At 36.2% G+C, this 22,876-nt stretch overlaps 1 protein-coding gene across 3 annotated transcripts in view; it reads right to left on the minus strand.

Annotated features, from left to right (window-relative positions):
• Positions 1–1,514: 1,514 nt before the first annotated feature.
• KBTBD11 (kelch repeat and BTB domain containing 11) overlaps positions 1,515–22,876 on the minus strand; it is a 47,733-nt gene continuing 26,371 nt past the window's right edge. For all 3 annotated transcript variants that reach the window (XM_031951148.1, XM_031951150.1, XM_031951149.1), the window contains one exon: positions 1,515–7,540. In XM_031951148.1, coding sequence (XP_031807008.1) covers positions 4,424–6,649 — 2,226 coding nt within the window. In that variant the 5' untranslated portion in view covers positions 6,650–7,540 and the 3' untranslated portion in view covers positions 1,515–4,423. The remainder of the gene's footprint in view (positions 7,541–22,876) is intronic.

The following is a 22,876-nucleotide window of genomic DNA, read 5'->3' on the forward strand; positions in this document are numbered from 1 at the left end:
ATTTCAGCCTCAGAAATGATCCAGGAAGTCAAAAATTCCCTCAAATAAGATCTTAGATCAGCTGCTCCAGATTGTAAAATTCACTTGCAGTTCACCCTATCCAGGCCACTCCCCAGGTTGCTGGCCCAGAAAGAAAAAACAAACTTTTCTCTAGTGGCATCATTTGTTCCTGTATTTGCCCTAATGTATTATTTCCTTCCATAAACCACACAAAAACAAAACATAGATTTAGAGGTTATCTAGTCTGTATCATTGTTTTATGGATTTGAAACTGAGGCCCAGAGAAACTTGTATGAAAGATCACACAAGTAGTTAAGTGGCATAGCCAAGTTTTAAATCCAGCTTCTGACTTCAAACCCAATGCTCTTTCTATCGTTATACTGTTTCCTAAGAAGACTATTTATTTTCTTAATGGGCTGATAGGTTACCATTTGCAGATGAGATTTGTTAGCTTCTGTCCTTTAATCCTCAACTTCCAGATCTCTAAGAGTTTTGAAGAGTTATTGAAAAATCCAGTAGATGCTATTGTAGTGATACTGTGACTGCTAAAAGTACTGTAATATATAATCTGATGCCCTTGATTGTGTAATTTTTTAATTGACTGGAGATGTCCTAAGAACATAGGTCAATTTTTCTTTTTTTACTCCAATGCTTTTATTTCTGCTATCTTTACTCATCCATTTCAGACTGTGGAAGTGCTATTCTTTTAAGAACAACTTTCATATCAACTTTTTCATGAACTCTTTCCTCATTCTCTTCATCAAGAAAACAACTCCAGATCCCATTGTATAGCTCTCTTAGGGTAATCACCACATTCTATCTTCTATTCTAAGTAAATGTGCATATGTCTGATACCCTCTTTCAGACTGTAGGCTTCTTCAAAGGGGGGGGGCAGGGACAGAGACAGAGGGAGAGGGAGAGGAAGAGGAAGAGAGACAGAGACAGAGGGAAAGGGAGAGAAGAAGAGGGAAAGGGAGAAGGGAAGGGAGAAGGTAAAAGGAGGAGAGAAATGGGGAGAGGGAGGAGGAGAGGGAGAAAGGGAGAGGTAGAGGAGAGGGGGAGAAAGGAGAGGAGGAGAGGAGGTGAGGGGAATAGAGGAAGAGGGGGAGAGGGGGAAATGGGAGAGAGAGGGAGAAAGAGAAAGGGAGAGGGAGAGGGAGAGAGGAGGGAGGGAAGGAGAAAGGGGAAGGGGGAGGAGGAGGAAGGGAGGAAAGGAGGGAGTTCTATATCCTTCCAAGCCCTTATCCAAATGCCTTCTACTTAATTGTAGAAGATCATCAAATATTTGATTTGTTTTTGCTTAATTCCCCATTAGTTTTGGGAGCTCCCAGAATGAAAAAGCTGATCACCAATGCAAACAGGGAGAATCCTAAGGAACTTAATGAGTGACAAAGGCACTTTTGATAGAAGAAAAAAAAATACTTTTAAAGCCATTTTCAAAAACCATTTTCTTTATTTACTTACAGCATGAAGTGTGAACATTTTTTTTTCTCAAAAAATATGAGTTCATTTCAAACCTTTCCTCAAACTTAATGGAACAATAGCTGGAGTTAAATAACAATAATTATTTACTTCCTGTCTGGAAATACTTTCATTGATTTTTTTTTTCCAGAATGGTTTAATATTTTAGCATGAATGTTACAGCTTTGGAACAAAAATACTAAAGCTCAAAATAAAAGATTCATTTAAGTGGAATCTTTAACTAGTTCCATTTTTCTTACAGATTTAAAAAAAATTCTTAATACCTTTTGTCTCCAACAAATGACTAATAGAGTAAAACAAGGCTCTTATTTTTTTTCCTAAGATGATTAACCAATTTGCCAAGATACCAATATATGAGTAATCATTAGCAAACATCCAATTACATCAGAATATATGACCAACTGATGTTTTACATTCCATTTCTTTAAGACATGCACAAGGTGAGCTTCAAATTGATCATTTCTAAATATACCAGAATATTGACAGTTTTGAGGCTCAGTAAACCATTGACTCTGAAGATAAATGTAACCAAAGCAAATAGTCCTAGTAGCTCCCGCAGTTAGCAACTCACATTACCCAACTAGCAAGCAAAAAGACATCACATTTTTAATTAAATAACATTCCAGCAACTTTTTCAAATGCACATTTCCTGATGTAAAATAGAATCTGTGAACACTTAGTCTGTGATTATGAGCATATGCTTTACCCTTAAGCTCTTGGTAACTAGAAACTATTTCTGCAATTTTGAAAGGTGTTATTAACACAGCATAGCATAGGAGATGGACTAGATATGTGATCTCATTGATCCAGGGAACTCTCAGATAAGGAAATGTCCTTTACCAATGAAAGCCAATGTCTTCACTTTAATTTAGAATTTCCTGCAACACCTCTTACAGGAATATCTAGTAGAATCAAGCTTCTTAAATTGTGGTTCTAGTTTGGGGCCTCATAACTAGATGTGGGATTGAAAAAATTTGATTTATTATTACTAAATGTTCAATTTGTATATTTATTTAATATATCTATATGCCCTAAGTCAGATAAAACTTTCTTGTGTGAAAGGGGGTTGCAAGTAGAAAACGTTTAAGAAGCCTGGTATAAAATACTGAGAGAATTAAATGACTTGTCCAGGGCCTCACAATCTGTATGTATCACACTTGAACTCAGGCCACAGTGGCATTAAAGGTCAATTCTCTATTCACTACACCACTTGGCTTTTAATATATTATAGTATGATCAGTAAATTCAAAAACAGAATAAAATTCTTCCAAATTATCAAAGTAATGTCTGCTAAGGTAGACTTTTACTATTCTATTTGGTATTGGCAAATAGATACATTTTTTACTAGAATCATAGATAATAAGTAACAACACATATAAGATCCTTCAGTGTGGATGTATTCATTATCACTGCGTAGCTGAAGTTTTGGACTAACGCTGCCATATTTTCTTAGAATATTTGGTAAAAAATTAGTTTGCCTTATACAAATTTCAGAATATGAATCAAATGTTTTAAATTAGACATAATTTAAGCATTCTGATGAGATTTTTGTTATAATTTTTTTAATGACTGAAAAGGAAATTTTTTTGTTTTCATTTGGTCTAGACCTGTAATTTCCTAGCACTGGAACTCTCTCTACTGATGCAAAGCTCTAAATTATAATTTATTGTGTTATTTGGAGGTACTGAGAAGTTAATGGCCTCATATCTAGCATGTGTCCAAAGCAAGACCAAATTCAATTCTTCCTAACTCTAAAGCTGGCTTTCTATTATGCCCTATTCATTGTAATTTTATCATTTGAAGAAAATGCGCCCTCTCAAGCAAAATTCAAAAGGGGTATTTTATATACACTTAGGTATCCTATTTAAAGAGGAGGGAAAGTGTTTAGTACAATGGACCTCTCTTCAATGTCATTATTTTTCCCTGCAACACATGAAACATTTTTCCAATTACTCTCAGGAAGGAAGTCTTTTATATAATTTTTCAGGATATTCTCTTCTAAAAACATTTATCCTCTCAAGATTTAGAATCAAAGAGTGGTATATGCCGTTATTATGCCATAGAGTAATTAACAGTCATTACCTTAGCTGAACACTGGAATGACCTCATGCCAGGGCCTAAGTCTGTTTAGTGAACTTTTTTTCTCTCCTGATTTATTTCTATTATATGGTACAAATTTCTTTAAAAGATGCTAATCATTAAGTATTTAATATTTTTAGGGTCTAAATAATTTATTTTGTCTTTAACAGGCCCAACAAAGAGGGTCTTTTGTAATTTTGGTAGCATCTAGCTTTTTTGCCAGTTAGCAAAGCTTTTCATCATTTTTGTCTACAAAAATTTGAACTTCACACAGAAAATCAAAAGTGGCCATTGTTTTTCATAGAACTGGCCAGTCTTCCTTCCAAGGATGCCACAAGACATTCATTCTGGTCCTATTCATTTATCATTAGAATACTGACATTCCCCCTATATTCCAAATATGTGGTAGTTAATAGTGCCAGTTCACAATGACGCCTGGCTTCTTAACCCCTACACATTCCTGAGGTCCTCACTGTACATTCCAGCATTTTCCCATCAACAGTCCTAAAGGTTACTTTCTGGTGCCCCCTTATTTGCACAAAGGAAACCTGTATTGTTTTTAATGGTAAATTTGATTAATCTGATATAGACTGCATTTACAACTAGTCCCATCAAGTAAAGACAAAAAGGATTGAAGCAAGGGAAGTAGAGAAGACTTTGGGGAAATATTAAAACAATACTCTCCCCCAAATTTATGGCAAACCTATATTTGGGAACGCTTAATTGATCCCACCTTTACCGTCTTAACCTCCTTCCTCTTTCCCACAGCCCTCAACTCTTCTCCCAAAATGGCCCTTGGACTACAGGGAACCATGCACTTTTGAGCTGGGGAATCTGAAGATTGTCTCTACTCCTCCTTCCCCTACAGTACTCCAGCCTCCCCTTTGTCTGACCTCTCTGGCAGAGTGAGCACAAAGGGAAAGAGGACCCCTCGAGCATCAAAAGGGGCTTTGAGCTGCTCCTGTTCGAAGACTCCCTTCTGGCCGCCATCCTCACCAGGATCTCCTTCTTCAGAGAGGCTGAAACGCCATGCCCCGGCCCTGTTCACACAGTAGATAGTTCCATCTAGAGCAGTGCAGCGGAAAGGCTGGAGTCCCGATGCCTCCCCAGGTGGTCTCAGGTTCGAAGCACATTGACTCCAGCGCTTAGCCAGACAATGATAGCGAAACACGTTGACCCCGCCACTACCACTAGCTGTTGAAGTTCCGGCCACCGCTTGAGGTTCACCTCGTGCCCCGCACAGGTCAAAGCGATAAATGAAGCCTTTGAGGGCTACCATATCTGCAGAGCGCTTGCGGCTGCTACTACAAGGACACTCCTGCCACTCGTCCCGCCGGGGGTCGTACTTGAGCAGGCGGTAGAAAAGAGAGCCGCCCGAAACATAAATTTCTCCGTTGCACGTGGTGGCTTCGTGGGCCACTGCAAAGGCGCCCTTGGGCAAAGGAGCTACGGTGCTCCAGCGGTCTGCGCGAGGGTCGTACCGCTCCACACTAAACAGACACTCACCACCCACAGCATAGAGATAGCCATCCAGTGCCAGCAGCTTCAGCTGGGAACGGGGCTGGTTCAGGGACCGAACTGTGGTCCAAGTGTCAGTCACTGGGTTGTAGCAGAAAACCTTGTCCGACAGGCGAGCCCTCCCTTCGGGTCCCCCTTGCAGGATGCCCCCAGCCAGGAAGAGGTAGTTGTAGAGGACGCACATGGCACATCCTTTGGCATTAGCCCCCTCAGGTAGCTGAGTCAGGACCTTCCATTCCTTGTCCGCTTCCTGGTAGTAATAGATGACCGAGTCACTGTGACCGCCCTCCTCTTCAGACGAACCTGGGGCTAGGGCTGGAGGCGGTGTGGGTGGCTGTTCCCCAGGCGACAAGACAGAGGCTGACGGACTCTGGGGCCTGCTGCTCTCTCGACTCTGGGGGCGGCTGCCCACCCGCTCAAAAACGTCATTGATCTCGGCCACCAGGAGGCAGCTGCGACCGGCCTCCATCCTGCGCTGGAGGATGAGGTCTCTTTCAGAGCCTGTCAGGCGGCCGTAAACGGACGGCTCCCGCAGCACCTGGAGGTAGTTATCGCTCATGAAACGATAAGCAGCCTCCCGGAGCTCGCTGAGCCTCTGTTGCTTGGCCAGGGTCAGTACCTGGTAGCAGTTGCTAAGGGTGAGCTGCGCCCGCATGGCGTCAGTGGCACACTGCAGGGCGCAGGGCATCTGAAGGAAGCGCGCCCCGGCTATCACCTCGGCCACATTGTCCTGCTTCACTTCCCCCATGTGTCCAGTGTACAGGTAATCCACCAGAAGCCGCAACGCTGCGTAGCTCACCCCCTTCACCCGCAGGATCTCCCTAGAAGAGCGCGCTCGGAAGTAATCGCTCTTGGCAGCTAGCACTGACTTGTGCGCCTGGATGCGGCGTCCTGCCACTTCGATCACCAAGTCCGGTTCTTCTCCCAACGCGCCACCCGTAGGATCGCTCTGGCTGATGCTGCAGATGCCGCGGCGGTTGCTGCCGCCGCCGCCGCCCCCGTCCCCGCCCTCCTCCCCCACACCACTTTCCCCGTCCCCAGGCTGCTGCGGTTCCTTCCTGGGCTGAGCTTCAGTCTGGATACAATAAGTGACAGGCCGTGGCGGCGGCTGAGCTGCTCTGCTGTGGTCTGCCCTTGCAGCCTCCTCCTCCTCTTGTCCCGACTCTTCGGACGTGGCATTAGAACTGTTGATTTCCCACTGGTTTTTCACTACCCGATTTCCTTTGCAAGTAGAAGAGGGGGAAGAGACTTCTGAATTCTCTGCCGCGGAAGCCGCAGTTGCACAAGGTTGTGGTGGAGATTTGTTTAGGGAGCTAAAACACAAGGACGAACTGAGACTGCAGGGCGTGTGTACTGAAAGTTCAGTCGCTTCCGCCCCGTTGGTTCTAGTCTCCCGGCACTTTTCTTCAGTTTCTAAGTTCTGAAAGTCCCCTTCCCCAAGTGTCGGAAGAACAGATTTTTGGTCCCCGTTCTCTCCACTTAATCCTTTGTTAAAGGTAACCCCAGATTTTGACCCATTTACCTTGCCATCCCCTGAGTATAGGACGCAAGAAGCCACTGAGTTCTCCATGGTCTCGGCTGCTGTTCGACCTCCCACTCAAGCTTAGCAACAATACAAAATGATCCTGGTTTTTGTTGTTCAAGGTTGACAATTACTTTGGGGTTTCTTTCTTCACATTCCTTTTTTAGGCACACAGTCAAATTTCAGTTTCCACACCAAGCTTTTCACATACTGATAGTTCTTCCTCTTGACTCTCTTCACCAGACCTGGCTGGGTGTGTCAAACTTTAAATGCACTCACTCACTGCTGAACTTTTGAACCTCAATAACTTCTTCATTATAATACTCTTTATTTGCTAAGAAAGGTATTGGATAAGGTTCCCACCCTGGGTGGTATTGCTCAAGAAAGATCTGAAGTTACAATCAGTTTTTTGGTTATTGTTATTTTTTTTTAATAGTTCTTTCTTTGCAGAAGTGAGTTATCAAGGAAGAGTTATCAAGCCAGGATATGCATTTTCTTTTGGCGAGTCATTGTTTATCCACTTTATCATTTTTCATTTTGTTGGACTTTCCTTATATTTTTGGCGAATGCACATCCCAAATACTTAGACAGTGTAGAACAGAACTCAGGATTTCAGCCTCTACTCATGGGACATAGTCTCAGTGAGTTTTCACTGAATGCCTTTCAGTGTTTGGATTAGTGTTTATAAAATGCCAACCAACATCCTTGTATTCTGGTAGAAATTAATGTCTTAACCTATTTGTTACTTTTGGTTTTCAATCCAAATTGTTACCTGGACTCTAACATAGAGAAATGTAAATCCACAATTCATTCTTTTTGTGGCTTTTCAAAAACAATTACTTCATGTAACTGTATGTAATCAGAATCCTTCCTTTTTTTCTTCCTTTGTTGGAGCATCAGGTGTTTCCCTGGGCCTCATCACTTCATGTACTTCTTGTCCTGTTGGGGGAAAAAGTCAACAATGAAAATGCTTGAATAGGCACTTTTGCTAGGCTTCCCAGGGCCCCTTTTGTAATGAACCTCCATAAAGCATTCAGCTCAGAACTGGATACATATAGTAATAGAAAGTCTTAGGAAAATAGATCATAAATTCCCTTGGATATTTCTTAAGACAGTTTATTTCTACAAAATGTTTTAGGTGAAATACTCTCTGGGAAACAAGATTTAGAATTTAGAGGGATCTTACTCTAGTCTAACTCATTCATTTTGCAGATTTGTAAACTGAGACTCAGAGAGATAAAGTGACTCGTGGAAAGTCAAACAAGTAGTAAACAGTAATGTTAAGATTCAAAACCATATAGTGACTACAAATCCAGTATTTTCTCCACTATACCATTCTTGTTTCCGATGAAATTCAAGTTTTGGTTAGTTCTCATTTTTATATCCATTCAAATTATCTGTAAAAATAAGGAGAGATATGAAGATAGAAGATAGGTAGAAACTATAATAGACACTCATTACTAAGAACTAAGGATTGAATTAAGGTGGTTACAACTAACTTTCAACAACTATTAGAAAGAGAAAGAAAACTTGGCTAAAAGTTTTACACAGTATTCTTTATTAAAATGCCACATTTATTTCTTTGTTTTTTTTTTAACTCAATTACTAAAATCAGTTTCCAGATAAGTTGTTTTCAGATGATGTCTTGAATTGATTTCCGTGTATATCACATATTTAATACTCTCCAGAGACCCCAAATACTAATTCTGTTTAAATAGTCTTTCAGCAAAATCACTCCTAGTGTCCTCACTTTTTACAGTTGTTTTGCAGCTGGTGCAAATATGAAGAGGGTGAGAGAAAAGAACTCACCTCATCATGCCTTCAGGACAAATGTTGGCACTTTGCATACATACTGTGAAGTGAAATGGAATTAAAACACAACACTTTTTTTTCTAGATTTTCTTTTAATCCTTACAATTCACTGATAATGATTTCCTCAAAGTACACAGAAAGGTGCATGTCATGTCAATTCTTTGAGGAAGAGAATATTTCAAGAAAATTGAATTTTGTACTTTAACCGCAAAGTACTGTGTGGTAAAGAAAAGTGTATCAAGTTAAAAACTTTTATGCCAATTAAATGATTAATCTTTTGATGTTATTATTTTTCTTACTTTCAACTTAGGACAGACAATATCTTCCAAACCCTTCAATATCTGGCTCCAACTTACCTTTCCAGGCTTACTAAGACACGGACTCTTTGGTCTAGTCAAACTGGTCATGTATACATCCTTCCTCCAACACTAGCCATGTGACCCTGGACAAATTACTTGATCTCCATTTGCCTCAGTTTCCTCCACTGTAAAATGGAGATAATAACAGCATCTATCTCCCAGGGTTTGAAGCTCATAATAGGATATTTGTAAACTGCTTAGCACATAGTATGTACTTAGTAAATGTTTCCTTCCTCTCCTTCCTTCCTTCCTTCTTTTTTCTCTCCCACCTCCCTTACACATAGCACTCAATCTCCTAAAATCTACATGTCTTGATTTAGGTTGTCACTCATTCTTGGAATGTACTTTCTTCTGGCTTTTTTTCTTAGAATCTCTAGTTTCCTGGAAAGCTCACTTCAAATGCTATCTCCTGAATCTCTTGAAATCCTTTTTGATCTCTCCCTCTCCCCATCTTTATCATCCCCTTAAGCCCCCCCCACAATAAAACTTGTATTTATATAATCTGTTTCACTATACAAAGTAAACTTCTTGAGAACAGAGACCATTTTCTCTTTGTGTATCCCCAATACCTAATATAGGTAACTAGATTGCTCAGTTAATGAGGCACCTAGCCTGAAGTCAGAAAGATTAATATTGCTGAATTCAAATTTGGCCTCAGATACTATCTGTGTGAATTTGGGCAAGTCACTTACCTCTGTTTTCCTCAGTTCCTCATCTGTACCATGAACTGGAGAAGATAATGGAAAACTACTCCAGTATCTTTGCCAATAAAATATCAAATGGCATCAAGAGTCAGACAAGACAGAACAACAGGAACCTTGCACCATTTTGCATATAGTGTATATCATTTTGTTCTGACCTTCCATGCTGAAAAGACATTCATATTAATCTTAAAATTTAAGAAATCCAGTTTCTAAAGCTTGGTTTTATCTGAAAGACTTTTCTTTTCCTCCCCAAATATCCTCATCAACAACAAATATTTTTAGCCTACTTACTATGTACAAAGCCCTGATCTCTTGGCTATTATAATCTCAAGAACAGGAAACACCAATCTGTGGTGTATATAGGTAAAAAGACATTATTTAGGAAAATAAGAAACCTTTTGAATATTTATTCAGCTGTACCATTGTCTGCTTTTGATGAATATCTTTCTATTTAATCACTATGATTTTCCATGATAGGTTTTTTTCCTAGTGCAATATCTAATAAAATAGGAAGATAAGAACATGAGTACTAAAATATTATTTTGTAAAAACCTTAAAATTCCTTTTTTTTTTTTTTTTTTTTGCTTTAAAAGGATAAAGGTTTATTGTTATGAGGCATCCAGGAATTATTTCAGTGAGACATGAGTTTTGAGAGAAAGTCATAAAAGAATTTTAAACTATGTTTAATATAACTTGAAAGATATTTATATAATAATATTTTCAATAAAAGTTATATGAGATAACATCTTATATCTATTTTAATGTTTCATCTATGAAAAATTAAACAAAATGGGTGTTGATCTCCAAATTTTCCAGTTCTTTCCTTGACATTTGCAAATATCTTTCAAAATTTGATTTCTAAAAATTTGCTTTTGGCTACAAAAATAAACAAAAAGAATCCTCCTAATCTATTTAATGTGCACACCATGATAGAAAAAGAAAATGTAAATTTATTGATTTAAGATCCAAGTAATAGAGAGTTTTATACAAAGAAAATGTGCTCAAGAATTCTTAATTGGATAAAATCAGAGATACCACCTTGGCAATAAAAATATAATATAAGAAGATGCTAAAACTGTGATTGCATGTTTGTTTTTTTGTTCTTTTTAAATAAGAACATTTTATTTAGAGGGGAAAAAAGAAAAATTATTTTATTTAAATAAAAATGCTTGATATTTTTTGAAGTTTTTATTGCCTATATTCAAACAAGTTATATTAAGTAGCAAATGTTTTGCTTTGTTTTTCAGGTTTTTGTGGTGACAACTCTCACACTGAAATAACCACATTTTTCCAGCTGATCCCCCACGACCTGGTATGTTAGTGGATTGGGATATGGCTTGTGGCCCTCTGCCAGAGTAGAATTGCCTCAAGAACTAATCGAACAGTGACCTTGGTCTTATCAAACTGTGCTCTAATCAGCTAAGTAAATAAATAATTTATATAGCACAAGCACTCATATTTCAAATCTAATTTTCCCCTGTAAATCTAGATGAAATTATTACTGCTCCTCAAACATAAGTTGTTTTTTTTTTTTCAGGGGGATGGGCAATATTAGCTTCTTGCAAATATGTGTTAATTTTAAAAGACAATGAATGTCTAGTCTTAATACTGAGCACTAAACTGAGTAATCATTATTATACTTATAAATCAGTATATATGAAAGATAACATGTAGAAAGTGATTTTATATTATTTTTTACCCTAATAATATTATTTTAATATGTGCTTCCCATAAATTTAACTGCCTCTCCCCTTCTTCACATTCACATACCTAGTAACCAGGATGAAAAGCTATTTTTGGAAACGCCTGGTTGGTCACCTCCTCTACAAAATTCTCTTTCTCTCTGTCTCTGTCTCTCTTTCTCCTTTTTGGAGTTGTAAATGGATTAAGATGGGAAATAAGACCAAAAAAAGTTCTAAAAGTTTACACCACTTCAAATTGGTTTAAACAAGTTAAAATAAGTCAAAACCAAGATGGGAAATATAACCAAAAAAAGTTCTAAAAGTTTACACCACTTCAAATTGGTTTAAACAAGTTAAAATATGTCAAAACCAGTTCGGGCCAGTTCAAAATAGTTCAGTTGATTTACACCAATTAAAACTAATATAAAAAGTTGAAAACACTTAAATCCAGACCAACCCCCCCACCCCACCCCCCCAAAAAAAACAGTTAAACTCAGTCAAAACCTACAGGTTAAACCCAGCCAAACCTAGCTAAAACCTACTAAAACTGGATTAAAATCTGCCAAAACCTCTTCCAACTAGTTTAAACTGGTTGAAACCAATCAAAATCAATTCAATCCAGTTTAGAGAATTTAAAACCACTTTAAATCCATTAAAAAACAATTCAGATCAATCAAAATTTGTTAAAACTAACATAAACTGGTTCCAGTCAAAATCAGTTCATACCTTTTTTTTAAACTAGTTAAATCAGTTCATACCTGTATAAGTTGATTAAAAACAGTCAAAATTAATTCAGTCCAGTTTAATTCAATTAAAAGCAGTGAAAACTGAGTCATTTAACCTCTCTAGTAAATATTGAATGTGTATGTGTTTGTGTGTGTGTGTGTGTGTGTGTGTGTGTGTATCTATGTGTGATTCTAATAAAAAAGCACATTGTTTCCCAACATTAAGTTTAGATTCTGTCCAGGTCAAGTCATCATAAACAAGGTATAGTAGAATTAAAGACTGGAAGCAAATCAACTGGATTTATCCCTTATTTCAAGAAAGAAATCATTTGTAAAAGATAACATTTAAAAATTTGGAATTAACACAAGATTGTTAGATTTAAATTCAGAAATGCCTGCTTCAAATTTTACTTCTGATACATGCAAATTGCAAACTTGCACACACGTGTGTATTTGTTATTGAGGGAAACATATATATATATATATATATATATATATATAATAGAAACACATAAATTTAAAATTATATGTAATTATACATTATATCTGTTCCTTATATAAAGAGTGTATTTGATTAATGGAAAAGTTATTTCTTAGACCTCTTTTTGCACACTTAAAGTTACATTACAAGGATGGATTATGTTGATAAAACTGTTTTATGAGACATATGTCAATAGAATGGAATGGAAAAAAGTTCTACTTTTGGAGTCAAAGGCTTGGATTTGAATCCCAGTTTGTTTGTCCTCAGTTTGACAATAAGCAAATCATTCCATTTCTTTGGACCTCAAGTTCTTCATCTGTAAGTTGAGAGGCCTAGATTTGGTGCCCCCAAAATTCCAGCTCTAATTCCTATGATCTTCCTTTTAAATGCTTACAGTCAGTGCTCAGTTTGTTATCTATGTTAATGGAAGAGAGTGCTTCATTCATTCACTGATCTCATTTGAAACTTTTTTTTTTAAATCTTACTTGAACATTGAGAGATCTTAAGGTTTTGCAGCTTGAAGAAAACAAATATCACCAATTCAAGCGCCATTACTCTCTCAACACCACTCCATCCCATCCCTATTTTATAAATGAAGAAGCTATGATGTCACATCACCATCAATGAGATTATGAGATCATCAAGAGTATCAATCTGGTCTGATTCTTCTTTTATATCTCCTATTCTTGCTAGCATATGACCTTATTCAATATGTGTATCCAGTAAATATTTGCTTCTAATAATATAGATTATCTGCTGATAATTTCATTATCATTTATACTTGATTTTGGAATTCATTTTGTGAGTTTGAGATGTATATATGTATGTATCTATGTGTATATGTTTAAAGCAAACCTAATCTTATCATATTTTAATTAAGTAAACAAAAATTAGTTTGTATTTTCTGAGTTCATACAGTAGGCTGCTCATATAGTTCATAAGCTTGATTTAGATTTTCAAGAGCTGGTTTGTTTCCTCAATAATCTTTTTAAAATGATTCCTAACGCATATGGGCTAGGTGACTAAAGATTTCAGTGTATTGGTGAATGTATATATATCAGTGAAGTAATTGTAACACAGTATAAGATTCAGTGAATTATCTAACCAAAAAACTAAAGATAGTAATTTACTTGTGTCTAGTTAGTTTGTATCATATTAAATTTGAATATGTCTCCTAGACTTCAGTCCCAACACTAAGTCACTATTGTAAATTGTAAAAAAATCTGTAATGAATTAACTCAGAATCACATAATTTAAGAAACTATATAGTCCATAAATAAACAAAAAATTCCTTTGACAAAACATTCAGGGGTCTGTCTACTTTTTCTTGAAGACCTCCAATGAAAGGGAATCTACTACTTCCTAATTAACCCCTCCCACTTTGGATAGCTCTAATCATTAGAAAGTTATTCTTAACATTAAACTGAAATTTACCTCCTTGCTATTTCTACCTATTGCTCTTTTGGGTTCCAACAAAATAAATCTCATTGTTATTTTAAAAAATAGCCTTTCAGATACTTGATATTTCCATTGGTCCCTTTTTAAGTCTTTTCCTCAAACATAGCATCTTCAGGACTTTTAAATGATCCTCATGTTGCTTGGTCTTCTTGTGTCCTTTTACCATACTGGTTACTCTTCTCTGGATATTCCACAGCTTTCCAATATTCTTTCAAAAATATGGTGGATATGACTGAATACACAGTTACTCCAGATAGTGATTTATGAGAGAAAATACAGTGTGATCAACATTCCCTAATCCTGCATCTTCTCTCTCTCTTAAATCAATCTTATATTAGGCTTTCTGGATGCCACATTAGGATATTGAGTTTGTAGCCCACTAAAAATCAAAAACAGTTTATAACTACCCAATCATGCCTTCTCCAAGGCCTCAAGTATAGGCCTGGCAATATGTTCTACAAATATGTTAATAGGGATTATTTTAGATTCCTTAAAGATATCTACTTGTCCACACATGTATATATGAATGTATATGCACATATATACATATATGTATGCATTATATATATACTAAAATCTAGAAAAATTGGATATACTAGAATAAGATATTTTAAAAGGCATAAATAGTAAGTTCTACAAAAGAGTTTTTTTTTTTAATCAACTATATACATTCAGCATGGAGAAGGCATAGCTAAACACAAGTTTCTGTGAAAAATATATCAGAACTGCAAACTCCATAGCTCAATAGTATAACAAGGCATGAATATACTCTTAGACTACAGTAAGACAGACAGTAACCAGGAAAAAAAAGGAAGGCACAATTCTTTTGAGCTGGTCCCTAGGTTAGGTCACATGAAGATTATAGTGATAAATTCTGGGGCAGCATGTTTTAGGGGAACAAGTTGAGATAATTCTAGAAAGGTTTCTTGTGAAAATTAAAGATCCTATATTAAAATAACCTGGATGACCTCAGAATGTTTAGCCTGAAAAAAATTATCATTATAGAAATGTGACAGGGGCAGAGATGAGAATATTATAAACTCTCTTCAAGTGATCTGAAGAATTATCTTGTATAAGAAGGATTAGTTTTCTTTTGCTTAGCCCCAGAGGGCAGAATTTAGGTAAAACATAGGTGAAAGTCATAGAGGGATGGATTTGGATTTGATATAAAGAAAAACATTTTAACCATGAAGTCAACTTTTGGCTATAACTGGAAATCTGAGAAAAAACTGAAAAAACCCTTTCTAGCAATGCTAAAGCAGGGGGTTTTATTCAAGTCTAGTTAGACAGAGAGTCTTCTTGGATTCTTTAGGTCTATGAAACACTCAGGATTAGTGATATTGCATGCTGTGGGGAAATCTAAAGATAGCTAAGAGTTTTCAAGGCCCAAGCTCAGTCTCCACTCTGATGATCTTATTTCAATGCATAAGAATAAAATCCTTTATTAAAGATGCTTTCAAATGTGGAAGGTGGTGATGTAAAACTTAGTTTTCAGCTAAACCTATGTAAAATCTGAATAATCTTACATGTTTTTGCTCTGCTGTGTCTATGTATTTGATTGCTCAAAGTCTGCAAAACATTTAGGTTTGCCAATTTGCTGCAAGTCTATCTTCATAAGTAGGATTCTATTAAACCAGAATAATCCTGCACAGTTCCAAGAACAAAGCAGATGGTGACAGCAGAGGATAGGACAATATGTACAGGACTGTTTATGTCAGAGTATAATCCATATGCTTGCAGGATCATTTAGAATTAAAATAGTAGGCAAAATCTAGTGGCTATATTTACATGACAGTAAAGTAAATTTATCCAGAATTCCTTAGCGGAAAAAAAAAAAAAAAAAAACATTTAACAGAAACATTCTAAAGGAAGCCATCTGATTAAGAAAGAAATTAATCTCTTAAAAATACATATAACATTTCCACTCTTATGAATCTACCAGAGGAAATCCTTTTGTGTCTTCAAATGACTTACAAATGTAACACTCTTTTTGCCCCGCCCACACATCCAACCTAAACTTGCATTGGCAGATTAAGTTCCTAGATGGATAGCTGCTGCTACTTTTAAGCTAACACTGTGGATGATTATCCTTCTAACCTTAGCTCATAAATCCCCCACTGGAGCATTTTAATAATAATAATCTAAAAAATTTAGTTCTTAGAAAATGCATTTACTCAAATGTTATAAAAAGAACCATAGTTACAAAACATTTTTCCAAAAAATCAAAGATACAGTCTCTCACAAATCATGTGGAGTCCATGGGAACAAGAATGGTCATGAACTTAAAGTATAATGGCAGCAAGATACATATTTAGAGAACACATATGGCTACGACAATTCACAATTCAGGAATTGCAGTACATGTGTTCCTCCAAAAAGTCTTGGGTATACTATTAATGATAGATTAGTTGCTATTCAGGGAGGCTGGCTTCTCAAAGTATGAACTGATCCAGCTGGATAGTTCAATCTAATGCTAAGCTGAGATAGATGGAGCAGTTTGCTCACTTTTTGATATGGTTCATTGCTGGGAGTGGCTCTTTACTAAGACAAGATGCTAGGCTGCTGGGCACACCTACTTCCAGGTTGGGCTGGACAGATCCTTCTGCTATTGAATTGTTGTTGCTAGACTGAACCAGGGTAACCATTTTGCCCCTGAGCTAATATCTTCAGGCAGGTTTGTTAGCTTCCGGGCTTTTGACAAGGTATAGCATGTCCAATGGATGAGTCTATATGCTGGGCTCCCTACTTTTGTTATTCCATGAGTAGCTTTACCACTTTCAACTTCCCATTTAGCTAACCATTAAAGTATTCTCTTACATTGCAGTCTTACAATTCACTTTTCAACAACCTTTGACCTAGAATTGGCATTTACTCCCTTATAATCTTTGATGTTTTTCATCTTTAGGCAGGAGGTTAGAGAAGTCTATCCTCTGTTATTAAATAATACATTCTCAGGTATGACTTGCTCAGTTTGAACTCCGATTTTACTTATGAGAAATCAACTTACTTTCAAGACGCCATTGTGTTTTACATAGATAAGTGAATGGGGAATAGAAGTTATCTGTGCACTGGGGTAAGTTCATTACCTGCCTATCTCTTCATATAGAACTCAACTCTTCACAATTTTAGACCTTCTTAAGGCATTGAATGTTTCTTTCATATCTGAAAGGCTTTCCCTTTCTATTTCAATTCTCTGTCTTTTGCCAGCTTCCAACATTTAGCTTTGCTGAAATGTAAATAGGACATAATATTCCATTATACAAAAAGCCACAAAATCTCAGTGGTGGAAATTAATTCCAAGGTGATTTAGATCAATGATGTCAAACAAAAATAGAAACAAGATCACTAAACCATACATAAAAGCACTTTCAGGTCATATTTTGACTTAGAAAATCACATATTAACATTAAGTGTTTTATTGTTATATAATATCTAATAAACATTCAGTAATATTAATAATATAAAAGTTATATAACAATAACTATTTCCCAGTAACATTTTAATCTGGTTCAGAGCACAATCAGAAATGGTTCTGATCCAGGAATGTTGCCATGGCAAAGCTGCCCAAGAGTGTCATATCTGACATCTCTGATATACACTAAAATGTGCCCTTACAACATATGTGACAAATATTCATACAATCTCGGATTCCAAATTCCCAGTAATGGGCAGTTCACTACCTCTAGGCCACTCTTATTTCAGCTTTTGGATATCTCTAATTATTAACAAAATCCCCCCCTCATTTTTTATATATAAAATATAAATCTATGACTTTTGTTTTTTGCTCCTAACAATCTCAATCCCTCTTCCACATGACAGGTAATCAAATGTTTCCTCATAACTATCACACACCCTCCAAGTATTCCTATCTCCATGCTAAATATCATGCTTAATGACATGTAGAGGTTGATAGAGTAGTCCTGGTCCTAGAGCTTATCTTCAGTCTCCCAAAACTTTCAGTCACATCACACATTCTATTCCTGTCTCATTTTACCCAAATCTCATTATTCTTTCCACTATTAATACCTTTAATAATGTGAAATTGAGGAAAGTAAAGAAATGGGAAAACTGGGAGAACAATGTGAAGAAAATCCATATATTTAAAGATCCAGTATTTTATATGAAAATTTGGTAGCTCCAGTAGAAAATGTCAGTAAGCTTTCCTACCTGAAGCAGTGTTCTGTCTCATGAAAGAAAATGAAATCATCCCTGATAAAGAAATATACTTTTTATCAGGACAATCTCAATTATATTAATTTGACAATATTCATATAACTTTTTAAAGTATGTTCATATGTATGGTCCCATATTTATCCTCATATTTCTGTACTGTTATCCTCATTTTGCATATAAAAAAATTAGCTACATTAAGATTAAGTTATTTGATTAATTTATTTAGTTGTTACCATAGTTGTCAAAGTCGGGGACAGGGAATAAAACTTTAGTCTCTCGATTCCAAACCTTGTGTGTATGTTTGCTTTCTATGTAATTCCAAGTAAGCAGAAATGCTCCCCCCAAAAAATGTTTAAGGGATACTTGTAAATAAAATTTCTCCTCCACTTATAAGAAAAAAATTAGAATCATATTTCTGAAGATTTGTTCCAACCACCTACTTCATTTTATAAATGCAGAGAAGGAAGCACACCAGAGTGAGGTGATTTAGCCAGTATTATAAGGATAGTTGGTAGAGAAAGTAGATCTAGAACCTAGATCTAGAAACAGGTTTCTTAGTTCTTCCTGCCTCATATATTTCATTTTACCAATCTTTCCTCCACAAAGCTATCAAAGTGATTTCCCCAAAGCACAGGAACATGGTCAACAAACTATTGCTTTTGGAACCAAATACAAATTCATCTGCCATTTAAAGCTCTTCACAACACGGCTCTAAACTACCTTTCCTGCGTCATTATACGTATCTCCCCTTCATATACTCTTTGGTCCAGCCAAACAGGTCTTTTTACTGTTCCTCACACATAACATTCTCCTTCCCACCTCATCAACTTTGCATCGACTGAGAAGCATTACTTCTTTATCTTCACCTCTTTAGAATTTCCGTCAGAGCAAAGTTCAGACTTTACTTCTTATATTAGCCTTTTCTGAGCTTGTAAAATGCTAATAACTATTCCACAAAATTACCTTGTTTTATATATTTTGTCTTTCTTATAGAGCATAAGCCCTTTAATGGCAGGGACTGTTTCATGTTTGTCTTTATCGCTCTAGCACCTATCAAGTGCAGTGCTTAGTTCAGAGGAGGCACTTTACTGATGTTCTTTTCACTATACCAGATAAGCTTTCTATCATAATCTAGAATTCTCCTTTGATCTTCTCTTCTCTCCAGGTTAAGAAGATTAATTTGTTTTATCCTTCTTTTTTCCATAGGTGATGATATAATAAATTCAGAACTAGAAGATCCCTCAAGAAGTCACCTGGCCCAACTTCTCATTTTCCAGAAGGGGAAATAAACTTAGGATGATTAAATTGCTCTAACAAAAGTCACAGAAATAATAGTTAGAAAAACTGGTATATAATGCAAGTCTTGTGCTTTTCCAAATCCACATACTTTTTATTATTCCATGATTAATTTCTTCCAAACCTCTCATTTTACAGATAAAGAAATTGAAACTTAGAGATTAGAAAGTGTCTTACCCAAAGTCACATAATAAATAAGGGGCAGACAAAAAGTTATCAAACTGTGCATACCCTTTGATCCAGCAGTGTTTCTACTGGGCTTATACCCCAAGGAGATAGTAAAGAAGGGAAAGGGACTAGTATGTGCCAAAATGTTTGTGGCAGCCCTGTTTGTAGTGCCTAGAAACTGGAAAATGAATGGATGCCCATCAATTGGAGAATGGTTGGGTAAACTGTGGTATATGAATGTTATGGAATATTATTGTTCTGTAAGAAATGACCAGCAGGATGAATACAGAGAGGCTTGGAGAGAATTACATGAACTGATGCTAAGAGATCATTATATACGTCAACAAGGATACTGTATGAAGATGTAATCTGACGGAAGTGGATTTCTTTGACAGAGACCTAATTCAGTTTCAATTGATCAAAGATGGACAGAAGCAGCTACACCCAAAGAAAAAGAACACTGGGAAATGAATGTAAACTGTTTGCATTTTTGTTTTTTCTTCCCGGGTTATTTTTACCTTCTGAATCCAATTCTCCCTGTACAACAAGAAAACTGTTTGGATCTGCACACATATATTGTATCTAGGATACACTACAACATATTCAACATATATAGCACTGCTTGCCATCCAGGGGAAGGGATGGAGAGTGGGAGGGAAAAATCGGAACAGACGTGAGTGCAAGGGATAATGTAAAAAAAATTATCCTTGCATGGGTTCTGTCAATAAAAAGTTACTGTAATAAAATAAATAAATTAAATAAATAAATAAATAAATAAAGGGGCAGAGTCAGGATTTGAACCAAAAAGTCACCTTATATCAACTCTGTTTCTTCTTTTACTACCCACACTGACTTCTAAGTGAGTACCAGATGTTTCAGTGAGCTTGTTTTTTATTTCTAGTTGTTAATAAAACTTGAATAAGAGCCATAAAATCCCTTTCTCTACCTGTTGTTTTCTCTATACTTTCTTGTTCCAACTGCAGCTTGAAATCCAGTGTTTCCTGCTTTGTTTATACACCTGCATCCTCAAATATGTCAGGGTAGTCCTCAATAAGAGGATGTTATTTCATTTGTCCTTCCTATAACAGGCTCAAAACTTCCATAACAATAACTGTTACTTTAGATCAAGCCAAAATCTTTGCCATTTGGTTCATTTCAACTCTAGTGCAATCTAAATAACTGCACTATCTGTTTACATGACTCCACTGAAAGGATTTATAAGGGAAGGAGAAGAAAAGGGAAGGGAAAAAATAGAAAATGGAAATTTTGGGGAAAAGTAACCACTATTTCTTCAAATGAAAAAAATGATTATTTTATATTCTAATTACATCACAGATAACACTGAGAAAGGACCCCCCGATTGCTGAAATTTGAAGGAACGTTAGTTCAAGTCCCTCATTTTATAGATCTAGGTAACTGAGGCCACAAGAGGTAAAATTAATTGTTCAAAGTCATGTAATAAGTTGTTGGCACAGCCAACCTAGAATAACCCAGGTCTCTGATTCCTAATCTAATGCTCTCCTGCACTACCAGGAGACCTCATGGTGGAGATAAAGAGAAAAGTTTTAAGTGACTTTTTTATTACTTGTACCTGTAACATAATTTATGTGCCAATTTCTGTATCCATAATGAGTTGTTATATTTCTTGTATGTGTATTGGTGGCAAATTCCAAAAGAACTAAAAAAAAGTTAAAAAAAGACAACACAAAAGTTAAAAGGCAACATGTGTGAATTGATCCAACCATTCTGGAGAACAATAAAGAACTATGCCCACAGGGCTATCAAACTGTGTATATACCCTTTGAGTCAGCACTTTCTTTAGTGGGCCTATATCCCAAAGAAATCATAAAAAAAGGGAAAATAACCCACATGCGCAAAAATGTTTGTAGCAGCCCTTTTCGTTGTGAAAAGGAACTGGAATCTGAGTGGATGCCCATCAGTTGGAAAATGGCTGAATAAATTATGGTATGTGAATGTAATGGAACATTATTGTTCTATAAGAAATGACCAGCAGGATGATTTCAGAGAGACCTGTATAGACTTACATGAGCTGATATTAAATGAAATAAATAGAACCAGGAGACCATTGTATTGGCAACAGCAAGATTATAATCTTGATGATCAGTTCTGATGGAGGTAAAGTGTATTCACCTTAGTGATTCAGGCCAATTCTGATAGGCTTGTGATGGAGAGAGCCATATGCACCCAGAGAGAAGACTGTGGGAAGTGAGTGTATCACAGCATAGTATTTTCATCTTTTTTTTTATTGTTTGCTTGCTTTTTGTTTTCTTTCTCATTTTTTTCTTTTTCATCTAATTTTTCTTGTGCAGCATGATAATTGTGGAAATATGTATAGAAGAAATGCCCATGATTAACATATCTTGGATTACTTGCTGTCTGGGGGAGGGATGGGGAGAAAAGAGGGGAAAAAAATTGGAAAGCAAAGTTTTGCAAAGGGTGAATGTTGAAAATTATTTACGCATGTATTTCAAAAATAAAAAGCTAAAAATATAAATATAGAAACAAAAAAGCAACATAATAAATAAATTGCTTTCATAACTCATATATTTGTTATTACAAATATATCTCCCTTTAAATCTGAAATATGAAGGCATGAAGTAAAAGTCTCAATGCTCTCTTTTTTGGCTATCTCTAATGCCACATTTTCTTTATATACCAGCATTTTTGAGCATAAGGAGTCCTTTTTAACATTAAAACAATTCAAGCATGCTGACAAAATGAAAAGTATATTAACAGTATCTAGTCATTAAGAAAAAATACTTGCTAGTAAAAAGCTACTATGGATTCAGTGATATTTGGATTTTTAAAAAAATTACAACAGCATATAAATACATTTGAAAATTGGTGATATATATGTGTGTGTGGAGAGAGAGAGAGAGAGAGAGAGAGAGAGAGAGAGAGGTATATTATTTAGTCTACAGAAAGTGTGTCTGCTTATCTTTAGTCTGTGTCACCCTGCATATTTTATAGGTGTTAAATAAATGTCTTTCTCCTCAGAAATTACTTTTTTTGTTTATACTTAGTGCTGACTTACGTATGTACATATTGAGCCAGCCTGCATGTTCTATACTCACCCCCAGGATTGTTGTTCAATCACTTTCAGTCATATCCAACTCTTCCTGAGTTTGGGGTGTTTGCAAAGATACTACAGTGGTTTGCCATTTCCTTCTCCAGCTTGTTTTACAGAGGAAGAAACTGAGGTAAAGAGTATTAAGTGACTTGCTTAGTAAATGTTTAAGGCCAGATTTGAATTTAGGAAGAGGAATCTTCCTGACTTCAGACCTGACCCTATTCATTGAACCACTGAGCTGTCCACAGATTGTGGACTTTTAAATTTTTATCTTTTGTCTCCTAATGTGTCTACTATGAAATATAGCAGGATTTAAAAAAAAATTC

Source organism: Sarcophilus harrisii, chromosome 2, assembly GCF_902635505.1.
Source record: "Sarcophilus harrisii chromosome 2, mSarHar1.11, whole genome shotgun sequence".
Taxonomy (NCBI): domain Eukaryota; kingdom Metazoa; phylum Chordata; class Mammalia; order Dasyuromorphia; family Dasyuridae; genus Sarcophilus; species Sarcophilus harrisii.